Genomic DNA, 26,560 nt, shown 5'->3' with positions numbered 1-26,560 from the left:
TCGAAGCAGAAATGAATTCTCAAACACAAAACTGTCTTCTCTACACTATATTTGTTCTTCTTACTTGCCAACTGTATCCTGGGCTGCATCCAAAGCAGTGTGGGCAGCACGACGAGGGAGGGGATTGTGTCCCTCTGCTCTGCTCTTGTGAGACCCTCCCTGCAGTGCTGCATTCAGCTCTGGGGTTCCCAACACAAGAAGGACATGGAGCTGCTGGAGCAGGTGCAGAGGAGGCCACAAAGATGATCCGAGGACTGGAGCACCTCTGCTATGGAGACAGGCTGAGACAGCTGGGGCTGTTCGGCCTGGAGAAGAGAAGGCTCCAGGGAGACCTTCCAGCAGCCTTCCAGTACCTAAAAGGGCTACAAGAAAGCTGGAGAGGGGCTTTGGACAAGGGTGTGTAGTGACAGGACAAGGGGCAATGGCTTTGATCTGAAAGAGGGGAGATTTCGATGAGATCTAAGGAAGAAATTCTTCCCTCTGAGGGTGGTGAGGCACTGGCATAGGTTGCCCAGAGAAGTTGTGGCTGCTTCATCCCTGGAAGTGTTCAAGGCCAGGTTGGATGAGGCTTTGAGCAACCTGGTGTAGTAGAAGGTGCCCCTGCTCATAGCAGGGGGGCTGGAACTGGTTGATCTTGAAGGTCCCTTCCCACTCAAACCATTCTACGATTCTTTCAATAAGTGAACTTATTCCTTTTAGTGAACCACACTCAATAATCAAATAAAATTTGGTTTCTTAGCTATCAGTCCTACAAACGCATCTGGTAAGATACCGTGCACTGGTTTTAGTATCTGTGGTAAAAGTTGAGCTGGTCAAACTTCTCCAAATATCATGTTAAAAATATTCCTCCAGACTGGAACCTTCCAGGCTGCTGGTGAACAGAAAATCCACTGCATAGCATGGAAAAATTCAAAGGTTAATGCACAAGGGCAGAACTACATCACAATCACCAAACAGGGACAGAGGGTATTTTGCATTCGACGTTAGCAATGAATTTGGGCCCAAGAGACGTGCAGATGGCAGGTAGAAACACACTTGGAAATCATCAAGCATAAAAACACACCTGGGAGATGACAAGTCCATGTGAAGGTCAACGGATCAACGTACTGGATTTCCAACCAACGTGCCTTGCAGCAACTCGGCACCGCTCATGGTCACCGGGATAAAAGCAGACCTCAGTGCAAGCAGGGGCCGCGTGGCTGCTGCCGTGCTGTGGGATGGGAGCTCACGGGCTGCTCTGAGAGCACAGCTGAAGGAGGGGCACAGAGAGCATCTGCAGCCACTCCGCGTCCCTCCTCAGGCAACGACACTCCCAGCATTCCCACCTCAATGGCAGTGACATAGAGGGATCCAAGAGAGAAACAAGGGCATCCAGAAGTGAAAAAAGTCTGAGACAAATACACACAATGCGTGTGCGCCTCACGTACCAGTTTTGTTCAGATTTTTCTGTTTTACTTTTTTACTCCTTTGATCTTTCTTTCTCAGTCTCCTGCCAAAATGACTCCTGTTTCTTAGTGTCAGCCCATCAACTTCCAGTCTAAATCCTGCAAGTGTCCATGGAAGCTGAGAGCGTTGGCCATGCTAACATTACCCAGGCATTGGTCTTCTCCATGCAGAGCACACGGGGAAGCAATAAACACAAACAGACACACAAACCAGTAAGGCAGAGGGTACCAGAGAGAATGCTGAAGACTAAAGGCTCTAGTCAGTCTGGTGGGAGCCTCCAGCATAGCTCTGAAAAGGGCCAACATGAACTTTGTGAGTAATACGATAGGGAAAGGGAGAAAAATGAGGATTTGGGATACTGGGGGTGTGAGGTGAGCTGAGAGATGATACAAACCTTATAAAGGAAAGTTTAGGGGAAGGGGGTGGGGGAGGATTCAAGTGAGGAAATGAAACAAAAATCACCTCCCTAAAGCTCAACCCGCACACGCGGCCTTCGCAAACCATGAAAAATACCACGTTACAAGAAACTCAAACAGCAGAAGTTACCAGAAATTTAAATACAAGTATTTAAAAGTCACGGTAATTTGTTTTATTCTGTAGTAATGCCCCATCCTTGGAAGTGTTCAAGGCCACATTGGATGAGGCTTTGAGCAACCTGGTGTAGTGGAAGGTGTCCCTGCTCATAGCAGGGGGGTTGGAACTAGATGACCTTGAAGGTCCCTTCCAACCCAAACCATTCTATGACTCAGGAGTACTTGGAGTTAATTGTCATTTTGGGATTCAATTTGCTGTTTCATAGAATCATAGAATGGTTTGGGTTGGAAAGGACCTCAAAGATCATCTAGTTTGTATCATTACTGTCAAGCATGAGTGTCCGAAGTTGTATGCCCCCCCGACACCCATCCTGCTTGCTGCTGCCAAAACCACGCAAAGGAAGATCCCAGGAGCCTACCGGTCTCCTTACTACTAAGTTCAACGACACCATAGTCCAGCTCAGTGAGCCAGGAAAACCACAAGTGTTACTTCACTTCACTCACCAAGTATTTTATGATAAGATTTCTCTTCTAGGAAGTGTGATTTACTGGACACCTGGCTCTCCTTCTCTCCACTGTGGTGTAACAACACATCGCTTGGGGAACATCAGCCCTGTTCCTCAAAGCTTCTTATTTCTAATTGCTACCTGAGCCATCATGTTTTGTTAATCATGTATCCTTCAAAGGATTTCTCACTCAACATGTCATCCCAGCCATCACAATACCCAGGCTCCTCCTGGCACTGTGCTGGAACTAGACTTGGCAAACAGGACCTGGGACTGGTGCTGCAGGGCTCAACATCTCCCTCTTTCCTGGCATTCTGGGTTTCCTGCTGCTCCACAGAAGTTACCATAGAATCATAAAATGGTTTGGGTTAGAAGGGACCTTCAAGGTCATCCAGTTCCAACTCCCCTGCCATGGGCAGGGACACTTTCCACTACACCAGGCTGCTCAAAGCCTCATCCAACCTGGCCTTGAACACTTCCAGGGAAGGGGCAGCCACAACTTCTCTAGGCAACCTGGTCCAGTGCCACATCACCCTCATTGTAAACAATTTCTTCCTTAGATCTAATCTAAATCTCCCCTCTTTCAGTTCAAAGCCATTGCCCTGTCACTACACACCCTTGTCCAAAGCCCCTCTCAAAGGACCCTCCCTCCTACTGCTGCCAGACTATACAGCCCCAATGAAGGAAAGATGACAACAAAACTGACATGTCTTCAGATACACAGGACACAATATGCCTTTGGAACAACTCAGCAGCTAGTCTAGCCTCCTAATTAATACAAATCATTAATCCACTTACTCCTACACTGAGTTAAATAATACTGGAGTTTTGCTGAAGGTTAACGTTAGGAAATACAATCAGTCTTAACTTGCAGATCTCATGGGCAAAACAAACCAAACTACCCCAGTAACTCGGACAGTCTGTTTTGCTGCTCAAATGCATACTTAAACTTGACTTTGCTTACATTTAATCTGTAGACGTTGAGTTTGCCTCTGATCTACCCCACTAAAGGGATTTTTTTTTTTTTTTCATCTTGATTTATTTTGTTCTTCTCTGAAACTTTTCGGTACAGCTTTGCCACATCATGACACAGAATTCACTGACAATGACTGAATTACTTGTCTACTACCAGATCTAAATCTTTTCCCGAGTCATAATGTTCCGACAAGACACTGTTTTCCCAGTCCGGATTTAGGGTCTGCATTCTTTATTTGTAAAACGTAAAACATTATACTTTTCTGTAATGAGACAAATTATGTAAGAATTAGCCCAGTGTATCAGCAAACAGCTGACGACCTTCCCTCCACTGTTGGTTACATCCCTGGTAGTCCTTACCTTAAACGTACGGGTTACCAAAACGGTGTTTCATGCACTTTCACTTAGAGGCACTGAAACCAGGTCAACCTCTGCTTGGCAAAGCAATGTCCAAAGAGAGAAGTTTGGCGGATGTCTCACAATGGCTTTTCTGGAAGCTCTGAAGATGTCTTACTCTGATGGCACGTCAGCACCAATGCACGGCACCCAAAGGATGTCCTCCCTTGTCATATGTACAAGTGTTCAAGGAATAATGTGCTTTCCCAGTTTACAGGGTGGAGGGAGGAGACAGAGAGAATGGGATTCAACTTAGCTAAATTTTGGACAACGAGGACATCTTTTTCTAGGTAATTCTTAGTCAATTCCCTCGGTAATCTAACTGGCACTAGTTCTCAAATATTTTGAATATTTTAGTATGGGATGAAGCTCATCTTAGAAGTTATTATTTCTCTATTGAGCATGGAGTGAGACAAGGAAAGGGGATCCAGCGGAAACACCTACACTGGAGAGGCCTACATGTAGGGAGAGGAATCCTGTCTTACAGCACAGTCTTCAGATTCAAATTTACAGAAAATCAAGAACAGTGCGAGCTGGCTTCCTTCTAGTCGTTTAACTGGGGAAAAAGATTTCAAATAAAGATTATTTTTAAAGATGCTAATCAGATAAATCAAGGAATCCACACCTTTCCCCTACAAATGCTCTCTGCTTACTATAAACAGACTGAGGATAAGGTAATTTTTCATTTATAGATAGTTGTTGAGGTCAGTGAAGACGAAGTTACCCTTTTAGGGTTGAAATGTCATTACAATTTTAATTACTCTTTTATTCTCGGCACAGCAATTAATAACAGCAAACTACACCACTGTGAACAAAACCAGCCCCTTCAGCTGTACTCTCAGCACCCAGGTGCCCACTACCAAGCACGGAGAGCTGTTGTTTGCATTTGGAGAGAAAATCCATGCTACAATTCATGCTGCTGAGGAATAGTTCCCTCTTCAGGATTATCCTAATCCAGCGTATTTCTGAATGGATAGAAGCTACTTGAGCATTCAAACAAAATTCCCCAGCCGAGTCACTTACCTTCAGAGTGTAGACACCCATGCGCCCTGGGACCTTATAGAAAATGCCCTCTTCCCCTCGGGAGTTGGTGTGTAACATCGCATTCAGGCATGCCAGAGGAGAAGTCCCACTGAAAACAAAACCACAAGGTTAATGTTTGAAGGTATTTGGTCACTGTTAATCTTCTGCTGGCAGAAAATCACGGCCCCTCACCTGACCATCACACATGCAGAGACAGAAACATTCCAGATTCAACTTCTATTCCCAAGGAGAATACAAGTTGAAGCTGCTGTAATAAGCAACAGTGAAACCAGTCCATGTACCCACACTCCAATTCCAGGAAAAAAACAAACAAAGAAAACCCCAAGTTCAGGCTCCTCAATACTTTTTTTGCAGAACGTCAAAACAGTCACACGTTTTTAGAGCTCTTGATACTCAGTGTTGCTCATCTGAGACTCAGAGCAGATTTGTCGTGAGCCAACTACTAACTGCAAAGATATTTAAAGTTGTGTTGTGGGTTTTTATCCAAAAAAAAAAACCCAGTGTCATACTGAAATGAGGGTTGTGGGATAAAGAATGGGAACCAATCATGCACCTTGCCCTGAAAACAGTGGAGATCTTCGATCTCAGCCAGGAGAACCGAGACAGAAGATCCATCTTTTCACCGGTGCTGGTGGGGGTTTCTTTGTTTGGTTTTTCAAACCCATCCCGCTATAGACAGAAGCAAAATCAGGTGGACACGGCAAGATAGGCGACTTCTGTTCCCACTGCTGAGTCAGGCTGATCACACCTTTTACTAAATAGGTGTCCTTGCTCCTAAAGCATACTGGTATCAAGCACAACCCCTGCACAGAAATCAAGTGAGAAGTTTTCGCCTCCCAACACTCTGTCACAAAGGCTGGAACAAGAACCATCAAATTGACTGAAATCCTAAATTTGTGACTGATTAACTGAAATCCCCGAGCAGGAGCTACAGCTTGGATGTCTAGTCCAAGGAGAAGCCAACATCCTGAACCAGCTCTGCTCCTTTGCCCTGGTGCGTATGAGTTCAGAGGCAGAAGACCCTACAGAGGCTGACAGGCAGGAGGCTCCCCACGGAACAGCGGCCGGGAATGGCGGCTCACGCAACGCACGACAAACACCGGTATGAAATGAGGGCTGGCGTTTCTCTTGCTGGACCCCATCCTATCCGTGCTGACTGCTATGCAAGCACGCAGCAAGGCACCGGCCCTGCTGGAGAGACCACCGCCGCTGGCGGGGAGCTGGCAGGGCACCATCCCGGGTCCCCCTGCCCATGCCACCACAAATCGGGCATCCCGCAGGCTGCTCACCCCTCTGGCCAAGAAATGGGCTCCGGGAAGCACTCAACTTCTGCGGGAGCTCTGCGGTCGTACTGGGACACCAGACACCTGGGGGCTCAGGTATGAGCCTGAGCAGGGCTCCACAGCTGTCCCCCACCAGCAGAGACCTCTGTGGGGTTGGAGTCCACAGTCAGAGCAGGTGACCTCCTTCAAACCTACGTTATTCCATGCAAAGGGTCAGAAAACACCCCTACAGCATCTCTGCTCTGCAGGACCTCGTGCTTTTTTTGCCAGCATCATTTGTTAATCAATGTTGTTGAAAATGGTGATGAGGAGGGAATTCCCTACACCCCAGCCCAAAGCTCACCTGACCACCTTAGAAGACGGCTCAGCCCGATGTTCAAGCCAAAACAAGCAGTGCTAGAGGAAGCAGCTGAGCCTCAGGCATGCCAGGGACCTCCCACCCATCCTGGTGTGCTTCTTCCATGGCAAACCTCCGTTTCATTCAGGTCCTCTTACACTGACCCAGTGATTCCCCTGGCCAACATATGTCTTTCGGAGAGACGGCCAACCGTGATACAACAGAGAAATCAATAACTCGAGCACCTTGCTTTGATCCCTGCCGAGAGCTTGTGTCCGTCTTCAGACATGGCGTATGTAGGTTGACATCCCAGCCAGGATCCCTGTCACTGAATACAAGCTTCTCATGAAGACATTTGCACACAGTAGACAACCTCTCCTCATCACCTCCTTGACTCTCCACTAACACCAGCTCTCTGCTCATCACTCCCTGCCACTCCCACGGCTTGTCTGTGCACCTTCCCGAACAGGGCAGCAACCTATAAACATAAGCACCACAACTGGAAGCAACTCTTCTCACACTAGCTCCACCAAGGTCATGGGCTAGTTCCACCAAGCCTAATCCTCTTCTCCAGAAAGCCACAGGCTCTCCATGGAAGCTGTAATTCAGTGTGACTTCCTACAGCAAACCCAATTCTTTCCAAAGGCATTGCTCCTCCGGGTATATCCTTCCCCTCTTCACGTCTTTGCTCCTGGATGTGATTTCTGCATGCAAGAACTGCACACAAGTATATTTTATAAAGATCCAGTTGTATCTGGCAGTATAAACAATATATCTGTCCTCCTCCCATCAATGTTCATCACCATCCCTCCTATCACTGCATCTAGAAAAAACATCATTTTATACTTCTTTCCCGATCACTAACACCATGTCGAGTAGCACTGAACAGCCCGAAGCATCTCCATGTTCAGGCAGCTCTGAGGCAGTGAGAGCTCTGCCACGTCCCTGACCCTTAGCTCACAGAGAACACGCTTTTTAAAAACTGTGTTGGAGCAGAATATCAGCGTTAAGCCAAGTGTTTCACAGGAGTCTAGGCAGAGCTGTGCTTTGGAAGCTCACCAAGGAATGAAGCCTTGGCAGGACCTATCTTTACAAAAGCTATACTGGTCCAGCATCTGCACTGCTCCTACTGAATTGATTCCATTGTTCAACAGCTTATCCACTATTTTTGCTTTCTTTTTTTCCTTGTGTTTACCCATCTATAGTTACGTGCCTTTCTCTACAGGCTCTTCCAGAAAGCTGGCACAAACATAACACTATTCTGGCCTTTCATAAAGCTTACTGTGAACATTTCAGAAGTTAAAGATCAGCTGACAAATCCCGTCTCTTTTTTTTTTTTTTTTAAAAAAAGGTTTGATTTGGGTATGAGTTGCGGTTTTTCAGCCTGGAGAAGAGAAGGCTCCAGGGAGACCTTCCAGCAGCCTTCCAGTACCTAAAGGGGCTACAAGAAAGCTGGAGAGGGGCTTTGGACAAGGGCATGTAGTGACAGGACAAGGGGCAATGGCTTTGAACTGAAAGAGGGGAGATTTCCATTAGATGTAAGGAAGAAATTTTATACAGTGAGGGTGGTGAGGCACTGGCACAGGTTGCCCAGAGTAGTTGTAGATGCCCCATCCCTGAAAGTGTTCAAGGCCAGGTTGGAGGAGACTTTGAGCAACCTGGTGTAGTAGAAGGTGTCCCTGCCCATGGCAGGGGGGCTGGAACTAGATGATCTTAGAGGTCCCTTCCAACCCAAACCATTCTATGACTCTATAAGATGCATGGTCTTCATGTCATATCACATCCTTTCTGCCTCTGCGAGTGAGTACTCATGAGCACTCGAACCCTTTCTACAGCAACCATCTGTTTTCCATGACTATCATCAGTTTAAGCTACCACCCTGGGTGCAGGGTGGCCATTCACCCTTCTGAACAGGTTCCTCAACGTAGCTACAGAACTGGAGAGCGGCTGCTGCAGGGTTACGTGAGCCGCCCAACCTGCAGCTTCCAACTTCACTGATTTGGATCCCAACTTGACATACAAATCCCCTACCATTACTTACTACTTTTTCCAGCTACCTGTGTTTTGCACCCAGCCTACCTTTCATTACTTTAAATGCAACAGCTATCTAAAAATAGCCGTAGGAACCAGATGTTATGCCATTTATTTCATTGCTTTTTTTTTTTTTTTTTTTTTAGCAACAAAGGCCATCTCCTCCCTTTGCCAGGAACACAGACTGCATCACTAGCCGCGTCTGGCAGTTCCCACCATTCCACCTCCAAACTAGTACTTCGAGAAGCAGATGAAGTGAAAGACAAGTTCATCACTACCCACTATTTCACTTCAGTCTCTCCCATCCCACCCACACCTGCACTGCTCTCCAATACTGCTGACCATCAGCCTCCGTTAACGGGACTGCTAACGGACCAGCCCTTTTGGAGGTCTCAAAACAGCATTTGTCCTTCAGAAAAGACTAAGTGGAGCTCAGCAAGACTACGATGTGATTAGTTCGTAACTGCCGTTATGGGAAGCTGTATCGGATCTGTCAGACATCAGGCCCCTGACTTGATTTCTAAAGCTTCTGAATGGAAACATTCCCCAGCTTTGTGGTCATGGCCATCAGTCACCCTGGGCTCTCAATCACAGAATGGTTAGGGTTGGAAGGGACGTCAAAGATCATCTAAATAAGCTCAAGTTGTGATTCTTGGCTTGAACATCAGGGGTTTGAGGTGCAGATGCACAAACCATCTCTGTTCGGAGAGGCATCACTGCTTTTGAGGACAGTCTCATTTCTGGCTCCTGTTCTACCAGTTCTCTGCAGCAAACTGGCTCACCAGCTCATTGCAGCTTGGATGAACAGTGTGGGCACAGCTGTGACGGGAGGAGAAAGGAAAAAAAAAAAGGCATATCCACACTCATTAACACCAAATTCTCCCAAAGGAACCTGAACAAACATCATCCCTTCCACGAGCTCCCTCTACCACCTTCCCACAGATAACGCCCACGGAGCCCAGGGGCTGCTTTGCCCCTCCTGCCCCCTTTCCACGTAGGGCTGTTAACATAGATTATTTGATTAAGAATCTTCCAAAATGAGCTAAGACCAATTATTACTTTGCCCATTGTGTTAAACTTCTGTATTCTCCTGCTCTCACAAGCTGCCCTGTTTTCACCCAACATTAACGACCGACAGAGGCAGCAAATGGATCTCACTCTCATGGTTAAACTTAAAATTAAAATATTTGTCCACATGATGGCAGTTCAGTGCCAATGGCTGTAAGAAAAGCACAGCCCTTTCCTACCCCAGCATTTGGGAACAGAGGTTGGATTTCAAGGGAAGCAGCACCTGCAGCACCTACAACTCTCCTTCGATACCGCAACACAGCGTGCGGGTTCAGGGGGTTCGGTTTGGTTTTGGAAACAAGAGAAGGGTTAGGAATCAAAATGACATTTTCTTGCACTAACTCAGTTTGCGACGTTCTCATCCTGCACGTGACGCGTGCTGCTGAAGAAAGCAGCGGGAACAACTCCAAACTCAGTTTTACAGCACCCGGCCAGGTTTTTATATAAACCGATGCACTTGAATTGAGATGCTCCATCTCGGCAGAGCACACTGCGGGTTTCGCCAAACTGCTGGGGTTTCCCCCAAGAGCTAGTTACTGTAGGGAGAGTTAGACATAATGTTTTATTAAAACATTACATCACACCCTATATTTTAATAGCTAATTAAGCAGAGTCCCAGTGCTTATTCCGGCAAGTTTTTCAACCCAGATAAATACTTTTACATCACATGTACTAACAAATACCATGAAAAACACATTACTTCCCTTTAGGTTTATGCATAACTGAGAAGTAGGGGAAGAATTACTGAGCTGGCAGGTTTTGTGAAGAGCTGGTGGAGGGTTCACAGCTCAGTCTCTGCCTGGAGAAAGCTTCCCTTGGAGCTGCTCCTGCTGCTGGCGTGCTGGGGAGAAGCTGTCAGCTCCTGCTTTATTCTGTGTTTCAAGGAGGGGAAGAGCAAAACTCCAGTGTTCTAGCCCCTGCCCTCCCTTGTAAATCAGCTCGTGCCAATCCCAGAGGGGCTCCTTTCTGTGCCAGCTACATCTACCCTGGCTATCTTCATTCTGAATCTCATTTATGCAGTGGAAATAGATGACATGCACAGTCAAGATACTGCAACTTTATCCAACTGTCAAGTAACACCAGCCCTTTTCAAATATATCCAGGTATTTCAGTAGTTTATGTTAGTAACGTGCCTCTGTTTCACCAGGCCACCTTCCCGACAACAAAAGCATTTTCCTGATGAAAATAGGAAAATCCCCGATAAAGAAAACAATAGGCTCAGACATTCTCCACCTCCAGAAAGCTACTGGCGTCTCATCTAACATTTGTAACAGTGATTTTTGGCAAAAACTTCAGCAGAAGCATTCCTATCGCAGTTCAGCACAATGGCAAGAACGCCGCTCCAAATACAACTTGGGGAGGGACAATCTTGGAAGGTCCCTTCCGACTCAACCCGTTCTCTGACTCTACAACCTGGTGTTAAGGCATCCAGCCTCCAAGGGCAGCAGCACGCTGCCACTGCTTCTATGCAAGTGTTTTCCAGAATTTTACATTTTTAGGTGCACACACACAAGCTGCGTTCATGCTCTGCAAATGGAAGGATTTTTAGCTGTATTTTATTTAGGTCCCCACAGCAGTGTACTATTGACACTTTTTATTCCAGTAGAGATTAGTTTGTTTGCTGACAGCTACAGCAAAAGGGCAAACCTATTTTAACTACTGGGATAACAAACGGGATGCTCATCTTTAGCAACTGTCCAGCACTCAATGCCAGCCCACTGATAAATGGGAAAACCACAAAAAACATCCCCTTGTTCACACTGCATCACATCTCAGCTGAGCAATACTTGTTGGGATGGTTTGGATCAGAACAGAGTTGCTTGGGCTGATAAATTCAGCTGAAGCAAACAATCAGCTGTGGGCTTTGTTCATTGAAATGAGCTGGCATTACAGTAAAAAAAAAAAATTGCAACAGTTTAGAAGATGCAAAGGTAACTATAACAACCTTTACCGGGATTAATTCAGTTTCCATGGCGTTATGAGAGCATAGTGAAACTTCCCAGTCCTTACTTCTCAAGAAGCTAAAAATAGCACAGCCTTGCTGAGAATCTGCCAGAACACGGGCAGCAAACTTGGCACAAATGGGACTGGTGCAAGGGCTGTGATCCCAGCTCCTGTGCCCAGGTCCAGGGTCTTCTTCAGAAGAACTGGGAACGTCCATTTGTTCGCTGTCTGAGGTTTTAGTTCATTTTATGTTCCCATACCTTATGCACTACCCTCACTCACAGTGCATGTCAGCTGGAGAAAAAACAGGAAGCAACACATCCACCCCTGCAAAGCTGCCTTTATTGGAAGCTGAAGAAATGGTTTAAGTGCTCATACAGGTTTTAAACCACAGCATCCAGAATATTTTCACTTACAGGTGCAGTTTAAGGGAGAGGTCTGGTACAAGCGAGTACCCAGCGATACCTACCAGGTGAGCAAATACCTGTGCTTGAGTAATTATTGCCTTCTAACACTGACCTCCCAGTTAAAAACAACCAATTTAACAGATTTACTGGAATTGTTTATACTTACAAACCTATGACTGCTACGCAAACTATATTTTTTACACTGCAGACTAAATAAGGGGCTCTGGTAGCTTCTAAATATCTATTCTATTTTGAAAATTGTCATCTTTCATACCTGCACTTCCCTTTCGTTAATAAATCAGAACAAACTGATCTCAAAGTGATCAACAGCAAGCGACAGTCCCTCTGCCTGCGGAACAGGCACATTCTTTACCTGTTCTACTGCATTGCTGAAAGAGCTAAAACGGTGTAATAGTCATTTTTGTAGTTAAGAGGTAGTTGCAAGGCCAGTAAATGGCAGAAGAAGAAATACATATTCTGAGCTCTCGCCCCTCTGAGTATTTCTATATGATGCCCCATCCCTGGCAGTGTTCAAGGCCAGGTTGGATGCGGCTTTGAGCAACCTGGTGTAGTGGAAGGTGTCCCTGCCCATAGCAGGCAGGTTGGAACTAGATGGTCTTGAAGGTCTCTTCCAACCCAAACCATTCCATGATTCTCTAAGCTACTCGGTGTTTCAGACAGACACGTACATACCAAATTTTCCTTCTGAGAACAGCCAAATTTAAGCCATCCTTAAATCATGGCATTTTAAACTCCACATTAAATTCAAAGCTTCTTCAGACTGAGCAGGAGAAAACGGTTTGGAGAGCCGTAAATGCACACATGGTTAAGGTGAGGACTCTCTACTCCGAGCAGCTGTCTATTGAAGGGGAGGAAGGAGGTGGAACATTTCTTCCCACAGTTTGAATCCCGCTGCAGCAGCCCTTCCCATCAGCCCGGCTCCTGGGAGCTCAGAGAGTGAGCGACTCGTTCTGATTTGAAAACAAAACATCACCAAATCGGTTTGTTCGGTCACATGTGATTGAAATTTTTCAACTGTGATGTATTTGAATTTAAAACCCTTGCCCTCAGAGCACCAAGATAACCCTTGCCTATCGAAAGGTTACTTTGTATTAAAGCTCCATTTTTAATTTGGTTAGCAGAGTTTACAGTATTTCTCCATGTCTGCACAACAGCAGAGCCTTCAGCGTGGGACCCAGCAGATCTCCTACCGCAGGACCCCCCTGCAGAGCAGGACCGGCCCCTCAGGGCTCCAGGGGGTCCTGCAGACAGAGGAGCTGACGCTGCTGGGCATGGAAACGCCACTCGGAATTCACCGGTTCCACACCAGCAACCTCAACACCAGGGAAAAGTTAATTATTGCCTTCTGCTCTAAATGGAAGCTCAATAGAAAGTGCACCCAGCAGCGAGTGTCTTCATTTCATATCGTCACTGCACGTTGACATAACCGGATAAAAACGCCCAAATAGGACTGGACCGGGTTTCAGCCTGAGGGTTTTCCCCATTCTGTCCTTTTGAGCATCTCCTTCTTCCCCACCTTTGGTTTGAATCAGACATTCGCACAAATAGCTTTTATTTTATTAGTATATTAAAATACAACAGTTTTAAACCCCAGCAGTTTCAGATCTAGGGAAGTGTCAGAGCAGAGAGGCATTGTGAGCAGACACCACTGTCCCAACCTCAAGCTTGTTAAACACACTCACAATTTAGAAAAGCAGCTTATTATACGTGTTAATTTTTGCTCCTCCCGACAGGCAGCGCCAAACGTCCCCAAGACAAGAGATGCACAAAACCCCACCATGCAAACCGAGCACCCCCTCCCCGCGCGCGGAAGGTCGTAGACAGCAGCGTTAGTTCGTTAACAACACGGAGCGTTCACATGCCGTTAGCCCCACGTTTTCCACAGACTTTACAAACAGGAGGAGCCGAGGTTTGCATTGCACTGGAGCACTAATGCAAACAGCATGCGGGGAGGGCAGACGAGGCAGAAGCGTTTACACCAGATATGCTACCAGCACTCGGTTTCTAAGTCTGCGTGAAACAAGCAGTTGCTCTTTTAATCAAGGCTTTTGCAGCTTGCGTTAATAGAGAGGAGTAGCTTTAGAACAATCAGCAGTGGTTCTTACCTTCTGGAGTTGGAGTGCAACCCAAAAAAAGGAGAGAAACACCCCTTTAAAAACTTGAGCAAAACAATTGTCTGATCATTAATATGAACCCTCCCCCCCCCGATCCACCAGAACCAAATTATAAACGTTTCGGGCACATCTGCAGTAATACTAACACCAGGTTACATCAAACCGACACGGAGGAGAAAGACGTAGACCTGGCAGATTTTTTCAGTGTATTCTCAAAGAGGCTGCCGTGCAGCTGCCAACCCCACGCTCCTCATTTTCAACTTTCACCTGTTAATGAACTTTTAAGAGAAGTCAGGTGGACCCTTTGGAAATCTCACACGCAGACAGACAGCAGTACAGGAATTTACTTCTCATTCTTTCACACACCCTCAGCACTACTCGCAGCTTACAACTCTGGGTAAAACAGCAGCCCTGCAACCCAGAGGAGCGAGATAGATCGCTAGCAGTTTAATGGAGCCAAGAGTTATGGTGCAGGAACGAGCAGGTCCTGCTTCATCACCTCCATGGGCAATCCACGGCCTTGCCAAGTCATTAATAATGCAAATTAATACACCAGCGGCCTCATTTAAATATTTCCACAGTAGTGGGGCTGGGGGCAGGTAAAGCGTTTCCTGCTGCAAACCAATTTTAAGACACCAGCACTTGAAGTTCATGGAAATTTGTGCAGGATGAAAACAAGGCGAGCGCAGCTGGTGATCCCAGCAAGTTCAGATGGAGCCGCACTCAGACCACAATGTAGCAGAGGGCTTGGGAGGCACCCGAGGATGAAGATCAGCCTGAAGGACACCATAAAGTTCTTCTAGGGACACAGTGACATTGGACTTTATCTATAGGTTTAATTAATGGTGTATCATGACAATTGAATCTGACCTGCAGGAACATCAGTAGACACTGATACTACTTGCTGAGTCCTGGGTAAGATTAAAAGCCCTTGTAGATGTCGTCTGACTTAGACATTGTTTACAATGCAAGCACTACCTTCAGGTTCACAGCACCCCATTAGCTTCACCGTACCCAGTGTCCACCACTAAGCTCCTTGGCTGCATGCTGTTTGCATCCCTGAGCGACTACACAGAAATCAGCATTCTCTGACTTTAAAGGAGGAATCCAGAAAGTACCACCTTCCTCGAAGGCTTCTGGAGCACAGAGATCAAATTTCAAAGTTTTTGGGGTTTCCCCCCCTTTCTATTTCTGCTGCAGAACCACAAGCCAGTTCATACTGAAGATAAATCCTAAATCCAGGTATATTTTGAGACCTCGGCTCTAGTGTCTTCCAGAAAAGTGAGCCCACCCATTCGATTCCTGCCGTGTTAGTACTCTATCACTAGTGTTTATCACTAGAGTACTAGACCCCACCTGTCTCCTTGGAACAACTATTAACACTTCACGTGTTGAAAACCAACATGTCATTTGATATTGAGGAGAGCAAAACCTGTTCCCACTGCAGTGTCAGTAAGGACCAGAGAAGCAGTATACTTTGATAGTGGGTTTGATACCTTTATATAAGGGATATGGACAAAGTCACCTTGTCAGAGGGTCTCCTACGTGTAACAAATGCATTTAACACTCCCTGCTAATGGTAACAACATGGTCTTTCTCTATCACCATTCTCTTTGAACTACACCTCATCCCTGGAAGTGTTCAAGGCCAGGTTGGATGAGGCTTTGAGCAATGGGATCTAGTGGAAAGTGTCCCTGCCCATGGCAGAGGGGTTGGAACTAGACGATCTTTGAGGTCCCTTCCAACCCAAACCATTCTATGGTTCTATTATTTTCCAAACCAACATTTTCCCCTACATGTAGCATTTATGGCACCCACTAACTTACCTCCATGCTTCTGCACAGACACCGTGTGGTACCGAAACCTATGCCTACTTCAACTTTTAGTTGAATTAATGCTAATGAAGCAAAAAAGACACATGCCCTTTGAGGGTGTGGCAAACCTGTGGTGTCCCTCAAGATCAGCTTCTCATTTTGTGGTCTACAGGGAAACCAACCAAGCTCCTCATGAAGTATGGGCACTATCTGCAGCCAAAGGTTCGTGTCACTAGACCCAGAAGACAAGGTGGCCTGGAGCTCGTGGTGTCCAAGGGGCAGAGGTTGCATCTCCAACTTTCCCTCGCTTCAGGAAAAGCCCTGGCAGGGAGCCCTTGCCTGGGTCAGAGCAGAAAATACTGAACAACAGGACAGTCACAAGTGTCCAGAAGAGACACCCACCGAACATACCATTAACCTCATTAAACATTAATCTGTAACTGTCACTATGACTAATATTTGACAGCCACACCAAAAATAGCTTTAACCTGTACTTTACGCCAGAGACCTTACACACAAATTCCACTTAAAGTCATCATGAAGGTCTCAAATCAAATACCAAGTTCTGGTGGTCTTCAGTTAAAAATGGAAGTTGATAACTGTTTATCTTCTCCAGAAAAAGCCAAATCCAACTTTCAGTTGACTAAAGGAAAAACATTGCAAAAACTTAACTGCATCAGTATTTATTGGCCTCTGCTGCTGCCAGCCCCATCTCCTAAAGGCTGACAGTAACTAACAGAGCAAAGCTCAAGAAGAGTCTTGCAATTAAAACGTGCGTGCCTGTAAGGCTGGCCCTAAGGCACCTGCTTCCAAAAAATTCCCTTTTCCCAGCAGTCAAACATTAGGAAAGAGCCCCAGAATCCCAGCTGTGCGTAGAAAGTCCTGGGTCAGTAATACTTTTATGAACATTTTATAATACCCATCTTCTAGTAGAATGGAAAAAAAAAATAACTAGAGAGAAAGACTTGAGGTAACTCAACCCTGGTTATTCTTCAATAAGAAGCATGGATGTCCCTGTCCTATCCACTCGCCCTCATACACACTCAACATTATCAATATCAAATCCATGAGATGAACTCAAGGTGTTCCAGCTCATTTGAAGTTATCTTTAAAGAAGCTGTGGATTAAAGAACGTGGAAAGTTATCTAAACCTTTGTCAGCTGATGGCTTTGGCTAGTTACAGTGCCTTCCAAGCCAGGTCAGAATTGCACCTTCCCACCATCAGAGAGGGAAAACCAAAGCTGGTTTTGTACTAGAAGAGTTAAGACTCCCAGCAACCCTTGTAACTGCACTCCCTGTCCACAAATACACCTATTAAGGCTTTGGGATACCACAGCGACTCACAATCTGACAAGAGGCACTGAAGCCAAAAGGCACTTTGCTGAGGAACACAAGGCTGGGGGCCATGGCTTCGAGTCATTTAGATGGGGAGGGACCTCTGGAGGTCACCAGTCCAATCTCCAGCTCAAAGCAGGAGCAACTACATCAGGTGCCTCAGGGCTTTGTCCAGTCCAACCCTAAATATCTCCAGAAGTGGGGACCATACAACCCCCGTAGTCTTGCTATAGTGTTTTATCACCCTTACGGTGGAAAAAAAATTTCCCCTCATAGAACAGTTTGGGTTGGAAGAGACCTTCAAGATCATCCACTTCCAAACCCCCTGCCATGGGCAGGGACACCCTCCACTACACCAGGTTGTTCAAAGCTCCATCCAACCTGGCCTTGAACACTTCCAGGGATGAAGCAGCCACAGTTTCTCTGGGCCACCTGTGCCAGTGCCTCACTACTCTCAGAGGGAAGAATTTCTTCCTTAGATCTCATCGAAATCTCCCCTCTTTCAGTTTAAAGCCATTGCCCCGTGTCCTGTCACTCCACGCCCTTGTCCAAAGCCCCTCTCCAGCTTTCTTGTAGCCCCTTTAGGTACTGGAAGGCTGCTGGAAGGTCTCCCTGGAGCCTTCTCTTCTCTAGGCCGAACAGCCCCAACTCTCTCAGCCTGTCTCCATAGCAGAGGTGCTCCAGCCCTCGCATCATCTTCATGGCCTCCTCTGACCCGCTCCGACAGCTCCATGTCCTTCTGATGTTGGGGGCCCCAAAGCTGAATGGGGGAGTCGTATCTAACCAGAATTTTCCATCGCACAGTTTGCGTTCATGGCCTCTGTTCAGACCTGCGTACCTCCATGAAGAGTCTGACTCCGTTTTGCAGAAGCTATTGATAGAAGCGAACGCTCACCAGAAACACCAACCACCAGATTACAAAAAGCAGTTTTGGATGTAGCAGCTTTTAAATGTTCTGTCGTACAAAGAGCTCAAGCAGACGTTTCCTGGTGTGGTTAACTACGGACTGCCAAAGAAATGAATAGTTCCAAACACTCCACACAAGCCTACATAGAAAGGTGGGTTTTTTGGCAACGTGGTGGTACTTGACCTCCCCGCTGTGGAATGTCACAGCTATCGCCAGGTGAATTTGACCACGCATTTTTTTAAGAAGTTGAAAAGCTTTATTTGAATAAATTCACACTGTAAACAAACCAAGTGTGGCAAATCCACTGCCTGCCAACCTTCGATGGTGAACTCCTTCCAGCATCCCCTTCTGACAGAGTCCTGCAGCACAGGGCAGGTGAGGGGCTGCAATGCCAAGGGGTCAGCTGCTGGCACCAAATTAATCCACCGGATGCAGAGGCTGTTCGGGAAGGCTATACGGGCACAGCGGTGTGAGCTGAAAGGAGTCCCCAGGCAGAATTCTCCCTGCAGTTCCCTTGAGGACAAGTCCCACCACGTCTTGTGCTTGCTGCTCACACCTCCGAACACCTCCCGTGCAGAGCACTCATCAAGCCGACGCACAAAACCCCGCTCCCAACAGGAAGATGCTGCATGTTACAGTCTTTGCTACCAGAAAAAATTCATTGGTGTTTTTAATTTGTATTCACAAAGCTGCGGTTAGCCAAGGTCAGGGAACACTACAGAAACACAAGTGTCCTCTTGAGGATGCTTTGCTGTAGGGCCATCCTGAAGCACTTCTGGCCGGTCCTCCCAGCCGTCATCACCTCCTCTACCCCACTCCTGTCAGACTCCCCATATAGCAGTGTCAGGAAAATAAACTTCAAATTAGCTTTCTAGCTTCAACACATTACCTTCCTGTTTCCCAGCTTCCTGCTGTTGCAAGGAATCAGGAGGCAGCACAAACAAACAGAAGAAGCAAGGCTGCAGCAGGTTCCATCACTACCTCAAGACCCTTCCTCTCTCGGGTCCTGCCTGACCAGGTATTTTTCAGTCACCAGCTCAGATGATCAGAGGACACTGAGGAAACAATATGCATTGGCAGCCCAGAAAGCCAACCGTGTCCTGGGCTGCATCCAAAGGAACGTGGGCAGTAGGTCGAGGGAGGGGATTCTGCCCCTCTGCTCTGCTCTTGGGAGACTCCACCTGCAGTACTGCGTTCAGCTCTGGGGCCCCCAACATCAGAAGGACATGGAGCTGTTGGAGCAGGTCCAGAGGAGGCCACGAAGATGATGCAAGGGCTGGAACACCTCCGCTATGGAGACAGGCTGAGAGAGTTGGGGTTGTTCAGCCTGGAGAGAGAAGGCTCCAGGGAGACCTTCCAGCACCTAAAGGGGCTACAAGAAAGCTGGAGAGGGGCTTTGGACAAGGGCGTGGAGTGACAGGACAAGGGGCAATGGCTTTGAACTGAAAGAGGGGAGATTTCCATTAGATGTAAGGAAGAAATTTTATACAACGAGGGTGGTGAGGCACTGGACCAGGTTGCCCACAGAAGTTGTAGATGCCCCATCCCTGGAAGTGTTCAAGGCCAGGTTGGATGAGACTTTGAGCAACCTGGTGTAGTGAAAGGTGTCCCTGTCCATGGCAGGGGAGTTGGAACTGGATGATCTTTGAGGTCCCCTCCAACCCAAACCATTCTATGAGTCTAGATGATATTTTTCCCCTGGGAGAGTCTTTTACTGTAGGCTCATCACGGCTTTAAAGAGCAGCTTTTACAAAGAGAAAGTCTAACAGTTTTGGTAGGGTTAGCTTTTAACAGAGGTAACTCTCTGTAAGAGAGAACCTATCCTCACACCAGTGTCAATGGGATCCAACAGGAACTTTATCCTTTTCAAAATAATTTAAGAGCTCAGCATCCTTTTGAAAGCCCTACTTTCACCCTTACCTGTGTGCAGGGGAGTGGGTTTGTTCATTTTTTGGAGGGGAGTTATGTTGGTGGAAGAACTTCCTAGCATCAAGGTGTTGAAGGAACAACCGCCTCGATAATCCAGGCATGGAGCAGCATGCAACTCCGCTCCCCCAACCCCACCTTATATCCCAGCTCTGCAACAGAAGATCAGGAAATCAAAGTACTGGAGAGCAGCTGGGAAGTATTTCAGTGGCAAAGTGTTCTGCCAAGAATGAAGAGAGATCAATTTTTTGGTCCTTAACTCAATCTGAGATGCAAGAGTATCCTCCAGCAGTAGGCAGCTTCCCTCTTCCTACAGTTATGAGCCAAGTCCAGACTCCAGCCTGACCTTTGCCCGTATTTCTGAGACTATTTTCCTTTTAAGCTCATCCTCTGTCCTCTTGCAAGAGAGTGACCAAGTATAGAGTTTTTCCCCACTCAGGCAAGATCCTCATTTTGTAATACCCAAGTTACTGGAGGACACTGTTATGAACCACACAGAAGCTGAACGCCCTGTGTTTTCTTTTGAGATGAGGGCAATCATCATCCCTGTAGTCTTCCTCATCACTCAGGAGGACAGACTGTTCGCATTACAAGACCCATAGAGGACAAACCAACCAAAAAAATACAGCAGGCTTCTCGTTTTCAGCCACTGAGAGAGGAGAAATATAGGAAACTGATTAAGAAGCCTTATGGAAGCCTGAAGTTACAGTGCTGGTGGCTCATTTATACAAGTGTCGGACTGAGCAGCTCCAACCCTCTTCACATAACCATCTCCTTGTCTGGAAGGAAGTTTCCTCCCTAGGGTGTGCATCTGGAGATGCTGGATGCTCAGAGCACCTTGCAAGGAATTTGGAAGGACCCATCTGCCAATGAGAAGCATAAATCAGCCACTGCCTGGAGGGCAGCTAAAACTCGAAGCCAAACCATCCGTGACACACTTATCTAGTCCAAATACGACTGGTGAAAAGGAGACTTTGGCTTCTGTACTCCCCCCCCGAAATGGTTTAAGAGTTTGGTTTAGTTTATGTTAGAAATTCCATGAATACTTGAAATAAAAGCAGCCAGAGCACCATGTCTGTTTTCATTTTCACTGAGATTGAGCTGGAGTTTAGGTGTATCTCCTTGCTTAATGAGTATTTGGGCAAAAAAGTCACCATGTTTGGACAGAGGTTCACAAGCTAGTATTCTACAGAGTCCCCTACAAAAATCCAAGGAAAACAAAACTTTCATGGCTATTAAAAGGCTGCCAAAGATACCTTTCAAAGATGCTAACGCTTTCGATACTGTTACATCGATTTTAACATATCCAAGGAGATTAATGAAATCCAATGACAAGTTAACAATTTTCATTTAAAAAGCTACTTATCAAAAAAATGTGATTCTCTGTCACTAACTCATGGTGCCCGTCTATCCCATGCACTCAAGTTTAGGGAACTTTCACAGCTGGTGTTGCTTGGGTTAACACCGTTATCCCATGCATCTTCAAAGCCTTGTTTCAAAGTATAAGCGTTACAACATGCTCAGGCTTCCCCAAGCCACGTTGCCAAAAGAGATAAGGCAATGTAGGATCTTGGACAAATCTTAGAGCCAGATATGGTTACGCTGCCAATTCATCGAGTGTTCCTCCACGTGTATTTTATTTTTGCAGTTTGCAAGCAGTGACCTGTAGGTAGGAAAGGATCTCCCAGAATTAGGGCAGTGTCAAAACAGGCAAATCAAGAAAATCAGGATGATAGATCATGCAAAAAGTGTAGTTCTAGCTTTCATATGCCTTAGGTCTCCAAAACCGACACCTCAGAGTACTGATCCTTTAAAAATCTCATTATTAAAATTACTTGAGAACTAGGATAAAATTATAAATCCAGGTACGAATCAGCCAGTATAACCCCAGGTTTCTACATTGCTACAAAAACCCCCTCCATCTTATGAAAGACCTAGTCTTGGCCAAAAAATAGCCAAATTGTCCTGCAGAAATCACTATTCCTGGGTTTTCCACACTCACCTCAACTGCCACCCTTCTTCCCTGCAATTCCAAATCCCCTACAACGGTACCAGCATCCTCTAAACTCTTTCAACACGCCCCTCAGCTTCCTCCCAAGCAGCTGGTCAAGTGGCTGCATGTGCCAGGAATCATCAGAGCAAACGGGAGGTGGACTGGCTGCATGGTCAAACCAAAAAGCAACTGCTGGACACTAGTTGGGCTCTCCGTTCTCTCTGCCTCACTTCAGCGTATCTGTAGGAAAGTTATTTGTCACTTCTAAAATTATTTCCTTCTGGAAATCGGAGATTTTAAAAAGTGAGATACATCTAAGGACGTGAGGCAGTAGATGCTGAATTATAAAACAAAAACAACCAGACACTGCAGTCTAAACTGATGGTTTAAAGACTGTGTAGTTTGTGGAAATAGTTTACTACCAAAGATATTTACAATTTTCTTTATTAAAAGCAAATTGCATTGAGAAACAATTAAAAAACCCAAGTGCCTTGATGCACACGCTAACAGGAGAGCCCGTGTCCTGCCTGCAGCCTTACCCACCGTTTGACCAGTCCAGCAGCCGCCGGCTGTCTCACGGGAACCGCCTACAGGGATCTGCCATACCCCCTGGCAAAGGCTGTGCCGTGGTCTCCTGCCAGAACCTCCACATAAGAGGACTCAAAATCTGATGAGCTCAACATCCTCATCTGACAGCTTTTATATCTTCTGTAATGTGATTTTTTCCCCTAATAAATGCTGATCCGTGTTAAGCCCATCTTGTCACAGGCTATGACTTAATTGGAAGCCAAATCCAGCCACAAACACATTACTGGCACTAACTGGAATTGAACTGCTTAAGAACTGGCAATCTTTTAGGTCTTAACCTCAATAAAGCTTATTACATCAGCCTAACATTTAAGGGGAAGACCACTCCCCAGTGTCCCCGCATGGCTAAGTCGGTAATGTGGACAGCTGAACTACAGAAACTGCGTTTCACCTCCGACTGCTCCCACAAACATCTTTTGGGATTTAAGATACTGAGGAGTTTGTGCTGTCCTGATGCTCAGCAGCAGCTCTTTTGGAGAGGAAAACAAAACAACTTACTATCAGCTCAAGCTAAATCCCCAGATCAACTCTAAAAGAAGGACTTGAGGTTGAGAAGAATTATATGGCACCATGACATTTCTGTTCTGCTTCTTTTGACTGTTTAGTCCAAAATTTGGCCTGGCCAGCCAGAGACTGGATCTTTCACACCACATCTGAGCTCCTGCCTAAGGCTCTGCCCCAGAAAGAGCACTCTGAAATGCTAAAAAGGTTCACCACATCCAAGAGCCTGGACGTTTGCTGGACTTGTGCTCTGCCACCAGCAAGACCACCAGTACAGACAACTGCATTTCTACCCCTGGGAGCACGCGAGGGGCTGGCAAGCACGGTCAGTGCTTGCAGACCTGCCTTTGATGGATTAACAGTATTTAACACGATGCTGAAGCCACTCTAAGGCTGGTAAACCTTTGATCTCACTGAACGTAGTCCTGCCCCAGAGCGAAGTGCATGGTCAGGGCAGGAACTAAGCCCCACTTTCATCACCTCCCTAAGAGCTAAAAGGGTCTGTTTGGTTCCCTTACTTTTAGATAAGCTGACATTTCCAAAAAGCAAACCGCCTTTGTTTTGTCCACAAATGGAGTGGAAGGCCTTGTTATCAATAGCAGGATTTCTGCACTTGGGCCCTTGAATATTTCAGGCAAAGCAGATGGATTGCTGCATTAAACTGGCAAAATGGAACGGAGAACATAATTCAGGATGGTTATTTCATTCCAAGATAGATGAACTGGCACATCCAATCATCTTCCCCTCCTGCTGCTTCTTTGCTCCTCAAAAACAGAAGTATAAATACTTTCTACTTCATGTGGATAGTTGTTCCCTATCTCAGCAAATAAATCTGTCCGTCTCTGGGAAACATATGTGACTGAAGAATTCAGCTACGGTAACAGCAGTTCCAGAGCTGTCATCTCAGTTGTTCCGCTTCCAGTTGGTGCCTCCTTTGCCCACCACACCAAACACTCAGTCTGCTCCTGGAGGGGGGGACAGGAAGATCTAAAGCAGAACCACACACTACTCCAGACAATGCTAAAGAAAATAGCTTGAGGCATGAAGTTTTCTAAACAAAGATTTGTAACTGAGACTGCTTTTTTACTTCCTGGATAGCTTTAAGTTTTGGTTTAGGTCATTTCTATTGAACGACTCTTCACTATGTTTTTTTAAAGATTAAATAAAAAGTGCTTCAGTTGACTTCAGTACCTGGAGCCTGAACTACCTGGTCAGGTCTAGTTTATCTCATACAAGAGCTGCAGACCAGAGGCACGCGGCTCATCCCGGGAAGCTAAGTATGACCTATCTAACTTTCTTGGTGAAAGGTACCAGTGACTTGAGAGCTTATTTGCAAACGGGACCTGGACTCCAGTTCTGCAGGTATTTAACATTTCATTCCCAAAAATACTTAGGAGATAGGGGTTAACAGTAAACTGAAGTAAGTTGGAACCAAAGAATAAATGCGTTTCACTGGAATGGGTACTTAACTCACCTGATTTCTTTAAGTCCTTCTTTCTGGATAACTTGAAGGATCTCTTTATGGCTCATAGGTGTATTAGGATATTTCTCCAGGACCTGGCAAGCAAAAGTAGATTGAGAGGAAGTTACTCCTTTGCGTTTTCACTTTAATGTTTGACTGCACAGAAAACTACATTGAATGGTTTGGACATCTCCAAGGATACAACTGAGAAAGAACTATTGGCTTTCTCACTTCCCATGACCACCCTTTCCAGGAGAGGAACAGAAAGCGCAAAGAGACTGCATTAGACTGTCCAAAGAATTCATTTTCACGGGATTCCCAAATTCCATTTCAAACGCGCTGCCCCAAGATAACACTTCTTGAAAAGGATTAAATGCTCCGCAGTAACAGGGTGGATTCACAACCATCATCTTCCCTTGTGAATGCTTCAGGAACTGTCAGGGTACCTCAGATTTAAAACTTTCGAAACCCAAATCCTTAAGGTTTGCAACACTGAAACAACTACTGATGAGTTTGGTTGTAAGTATTAAAGAAGTTTAAGTATTAAACACCAAATTTCCTGTTAGGGTTGTCTGAAAAATCTCTGCACACAATTCAGGCTTAAAGTTCATAACTGCGGTCTATGAAAACGCTTCTTCCATTACATCCTCTGCTATGCTCTTCCCCTTCCCCGCCCCCCCTCAGCACAACCCGGTGCCTCGGCATCACCCACCTCCCTTCCAAGAGGGCCAAGATGCAAGAGCATAATTCACAACAGCGAGATGGTAAGACTTCTGAAGGAAGATGCCAGTTTCTGCACGTCATTTGGATATTTTAAGCAAAATTTGTGCTGGGGGGATGGGCAGGAAATGCCTCGTTTCCTTCTTAATCATCCGCCTCTGCCCCATGCCCAGCACATCAACCCCTGGGTTCCAACAGAAAACAAACCATCAGTATGTTAAGCACAAAAAACCACAAGTGACTTTGCAGGAGGGAATTACCAGTTCTAATTTCCCTGTCCAACAGCTGTGCAGAACACACGGCTCCTCCAAAACCCCTGTGCCTCATTCCCGAACACTTAAGCTGTCCTGATGGCTGCGGACGTCAGGAGGACGTTCCTGTCTCTGGAAAGGACTTGGAATAGACCTTGCTGAACTGCAGCATCTCCCTGCTTAGAGAAACCAAGCCCTATGTGGTGCACCAGCTCCAGCTCCAGAAGCCCTTGGTGATGTCCTCAGCATGTGGAAGTCTCTTGTTAAGTTACGTTAAAGCCTGACTTTCACAGCAACCGCAGCTATTCCCAAACCTGGAGCATGACATTCACCCAGGCTGGCTGCAGGGAAGCACCCCCTGAAGCACAGTACTTCCTCCGTCACCTCTTGAATAGCAGAGTAGCACATATATATATATATATATATAAAAAAAGAGAGTTTAAAACCTATTTAAGTGGGATTTGTTTACACTCACTCTGTAGCAGCCTCAGTGACTCATTCCGTTTCTGGCTGTGACATAACCAGGGATGCCCACAGCCAAAGGATATGAAATTAAGGTGGTTGAGGAGTGATTTAAGTCAGATTGCTGCAGGTTTCAGATCTGTATCAGCTCCTAATTGATGTTGGCTCAGCACTGCCAAGGAGTCGGGATGCTTTTATACCAGTAACTTGGAACAAAACCCGAAAGCTCCTTCTGCACAGTGTGCTGGGATCCCACGGAGAGCAAGAAGAGCTAAGACCATCTCAATTTCCATCTGCGGTGTCAACTTTTTCACTGCAGCTAGCAAAATAAATTAAAAGACTAAAGTAGTGCTATGATTCTGTTAACAAGGAACTTTGGGACATCTGCCATTTCTCACACTCAAAAATATAAGGGTGCATTTTTCTTCATGGACACTGTATTTTCCTCTTGACTTTCATTACATGGACGTGCTCTTGACAAGTCTCACCTCGCTCA

General features: G+C 46.1%; 1 protein-coding gene across 3 annotated transcripts in view; it reads right to left on the bottom strand.

The window, feature by feature from the left end:
• The window catches only part of ASXL2 (ASXL transcriptional regulator 2), a 128,392-nt gene that overhangs the window by 67,749 nt on the left and 34,083 nt on the right, over positions 1-26,560 (bottom strand). The window contains exons 1-3 of one of the 3 annotated variants that reach the window (XM_086631458.1): positions 26,078-26,097; positions 24,644-24,726; positions 4,880-4,988 (exon numbers count right to left, since the gene is read on the bottom strand). In XM_086631458.1, the coding sequence (XP_086487584.1) occupies positions 4,880-4,988; positions 24,644-24,699 (165 nt within the window). In that variant the 5' untranslated portion in view covers positions 24,700-24,726; positions 26,078-26,097. Of the gene's footprint in view, positions 1-4,879; positions 4,989-24,643; positions 24,727-26,077; positions 26,098-26,560 lie in introns of those variants that run through there. The other 2 variants (XM_086631460.1, XM_086631459.1) reach the window with 2 other exon arrangements.

Source organism: Tauraco erythrolophus, chromosome 2, assembly GCF_009769465.1.
Source record: "Tauraco erythrolophus isolate bTauEry1 chromosome 2, bTauEry1.pri, whole genome shotgun sequence".
NCBI lineage: Eukaryota > Metazoa > Chordata > Aves > Musophagiformes > Musophagidae > Tauraco > Tauraco erythrolophus.
The sequence above is the reverse complement of the archived record's forward strand: the minus strand, read 5'-3'. Positions and strand labels throughout refer to the sequence as shown.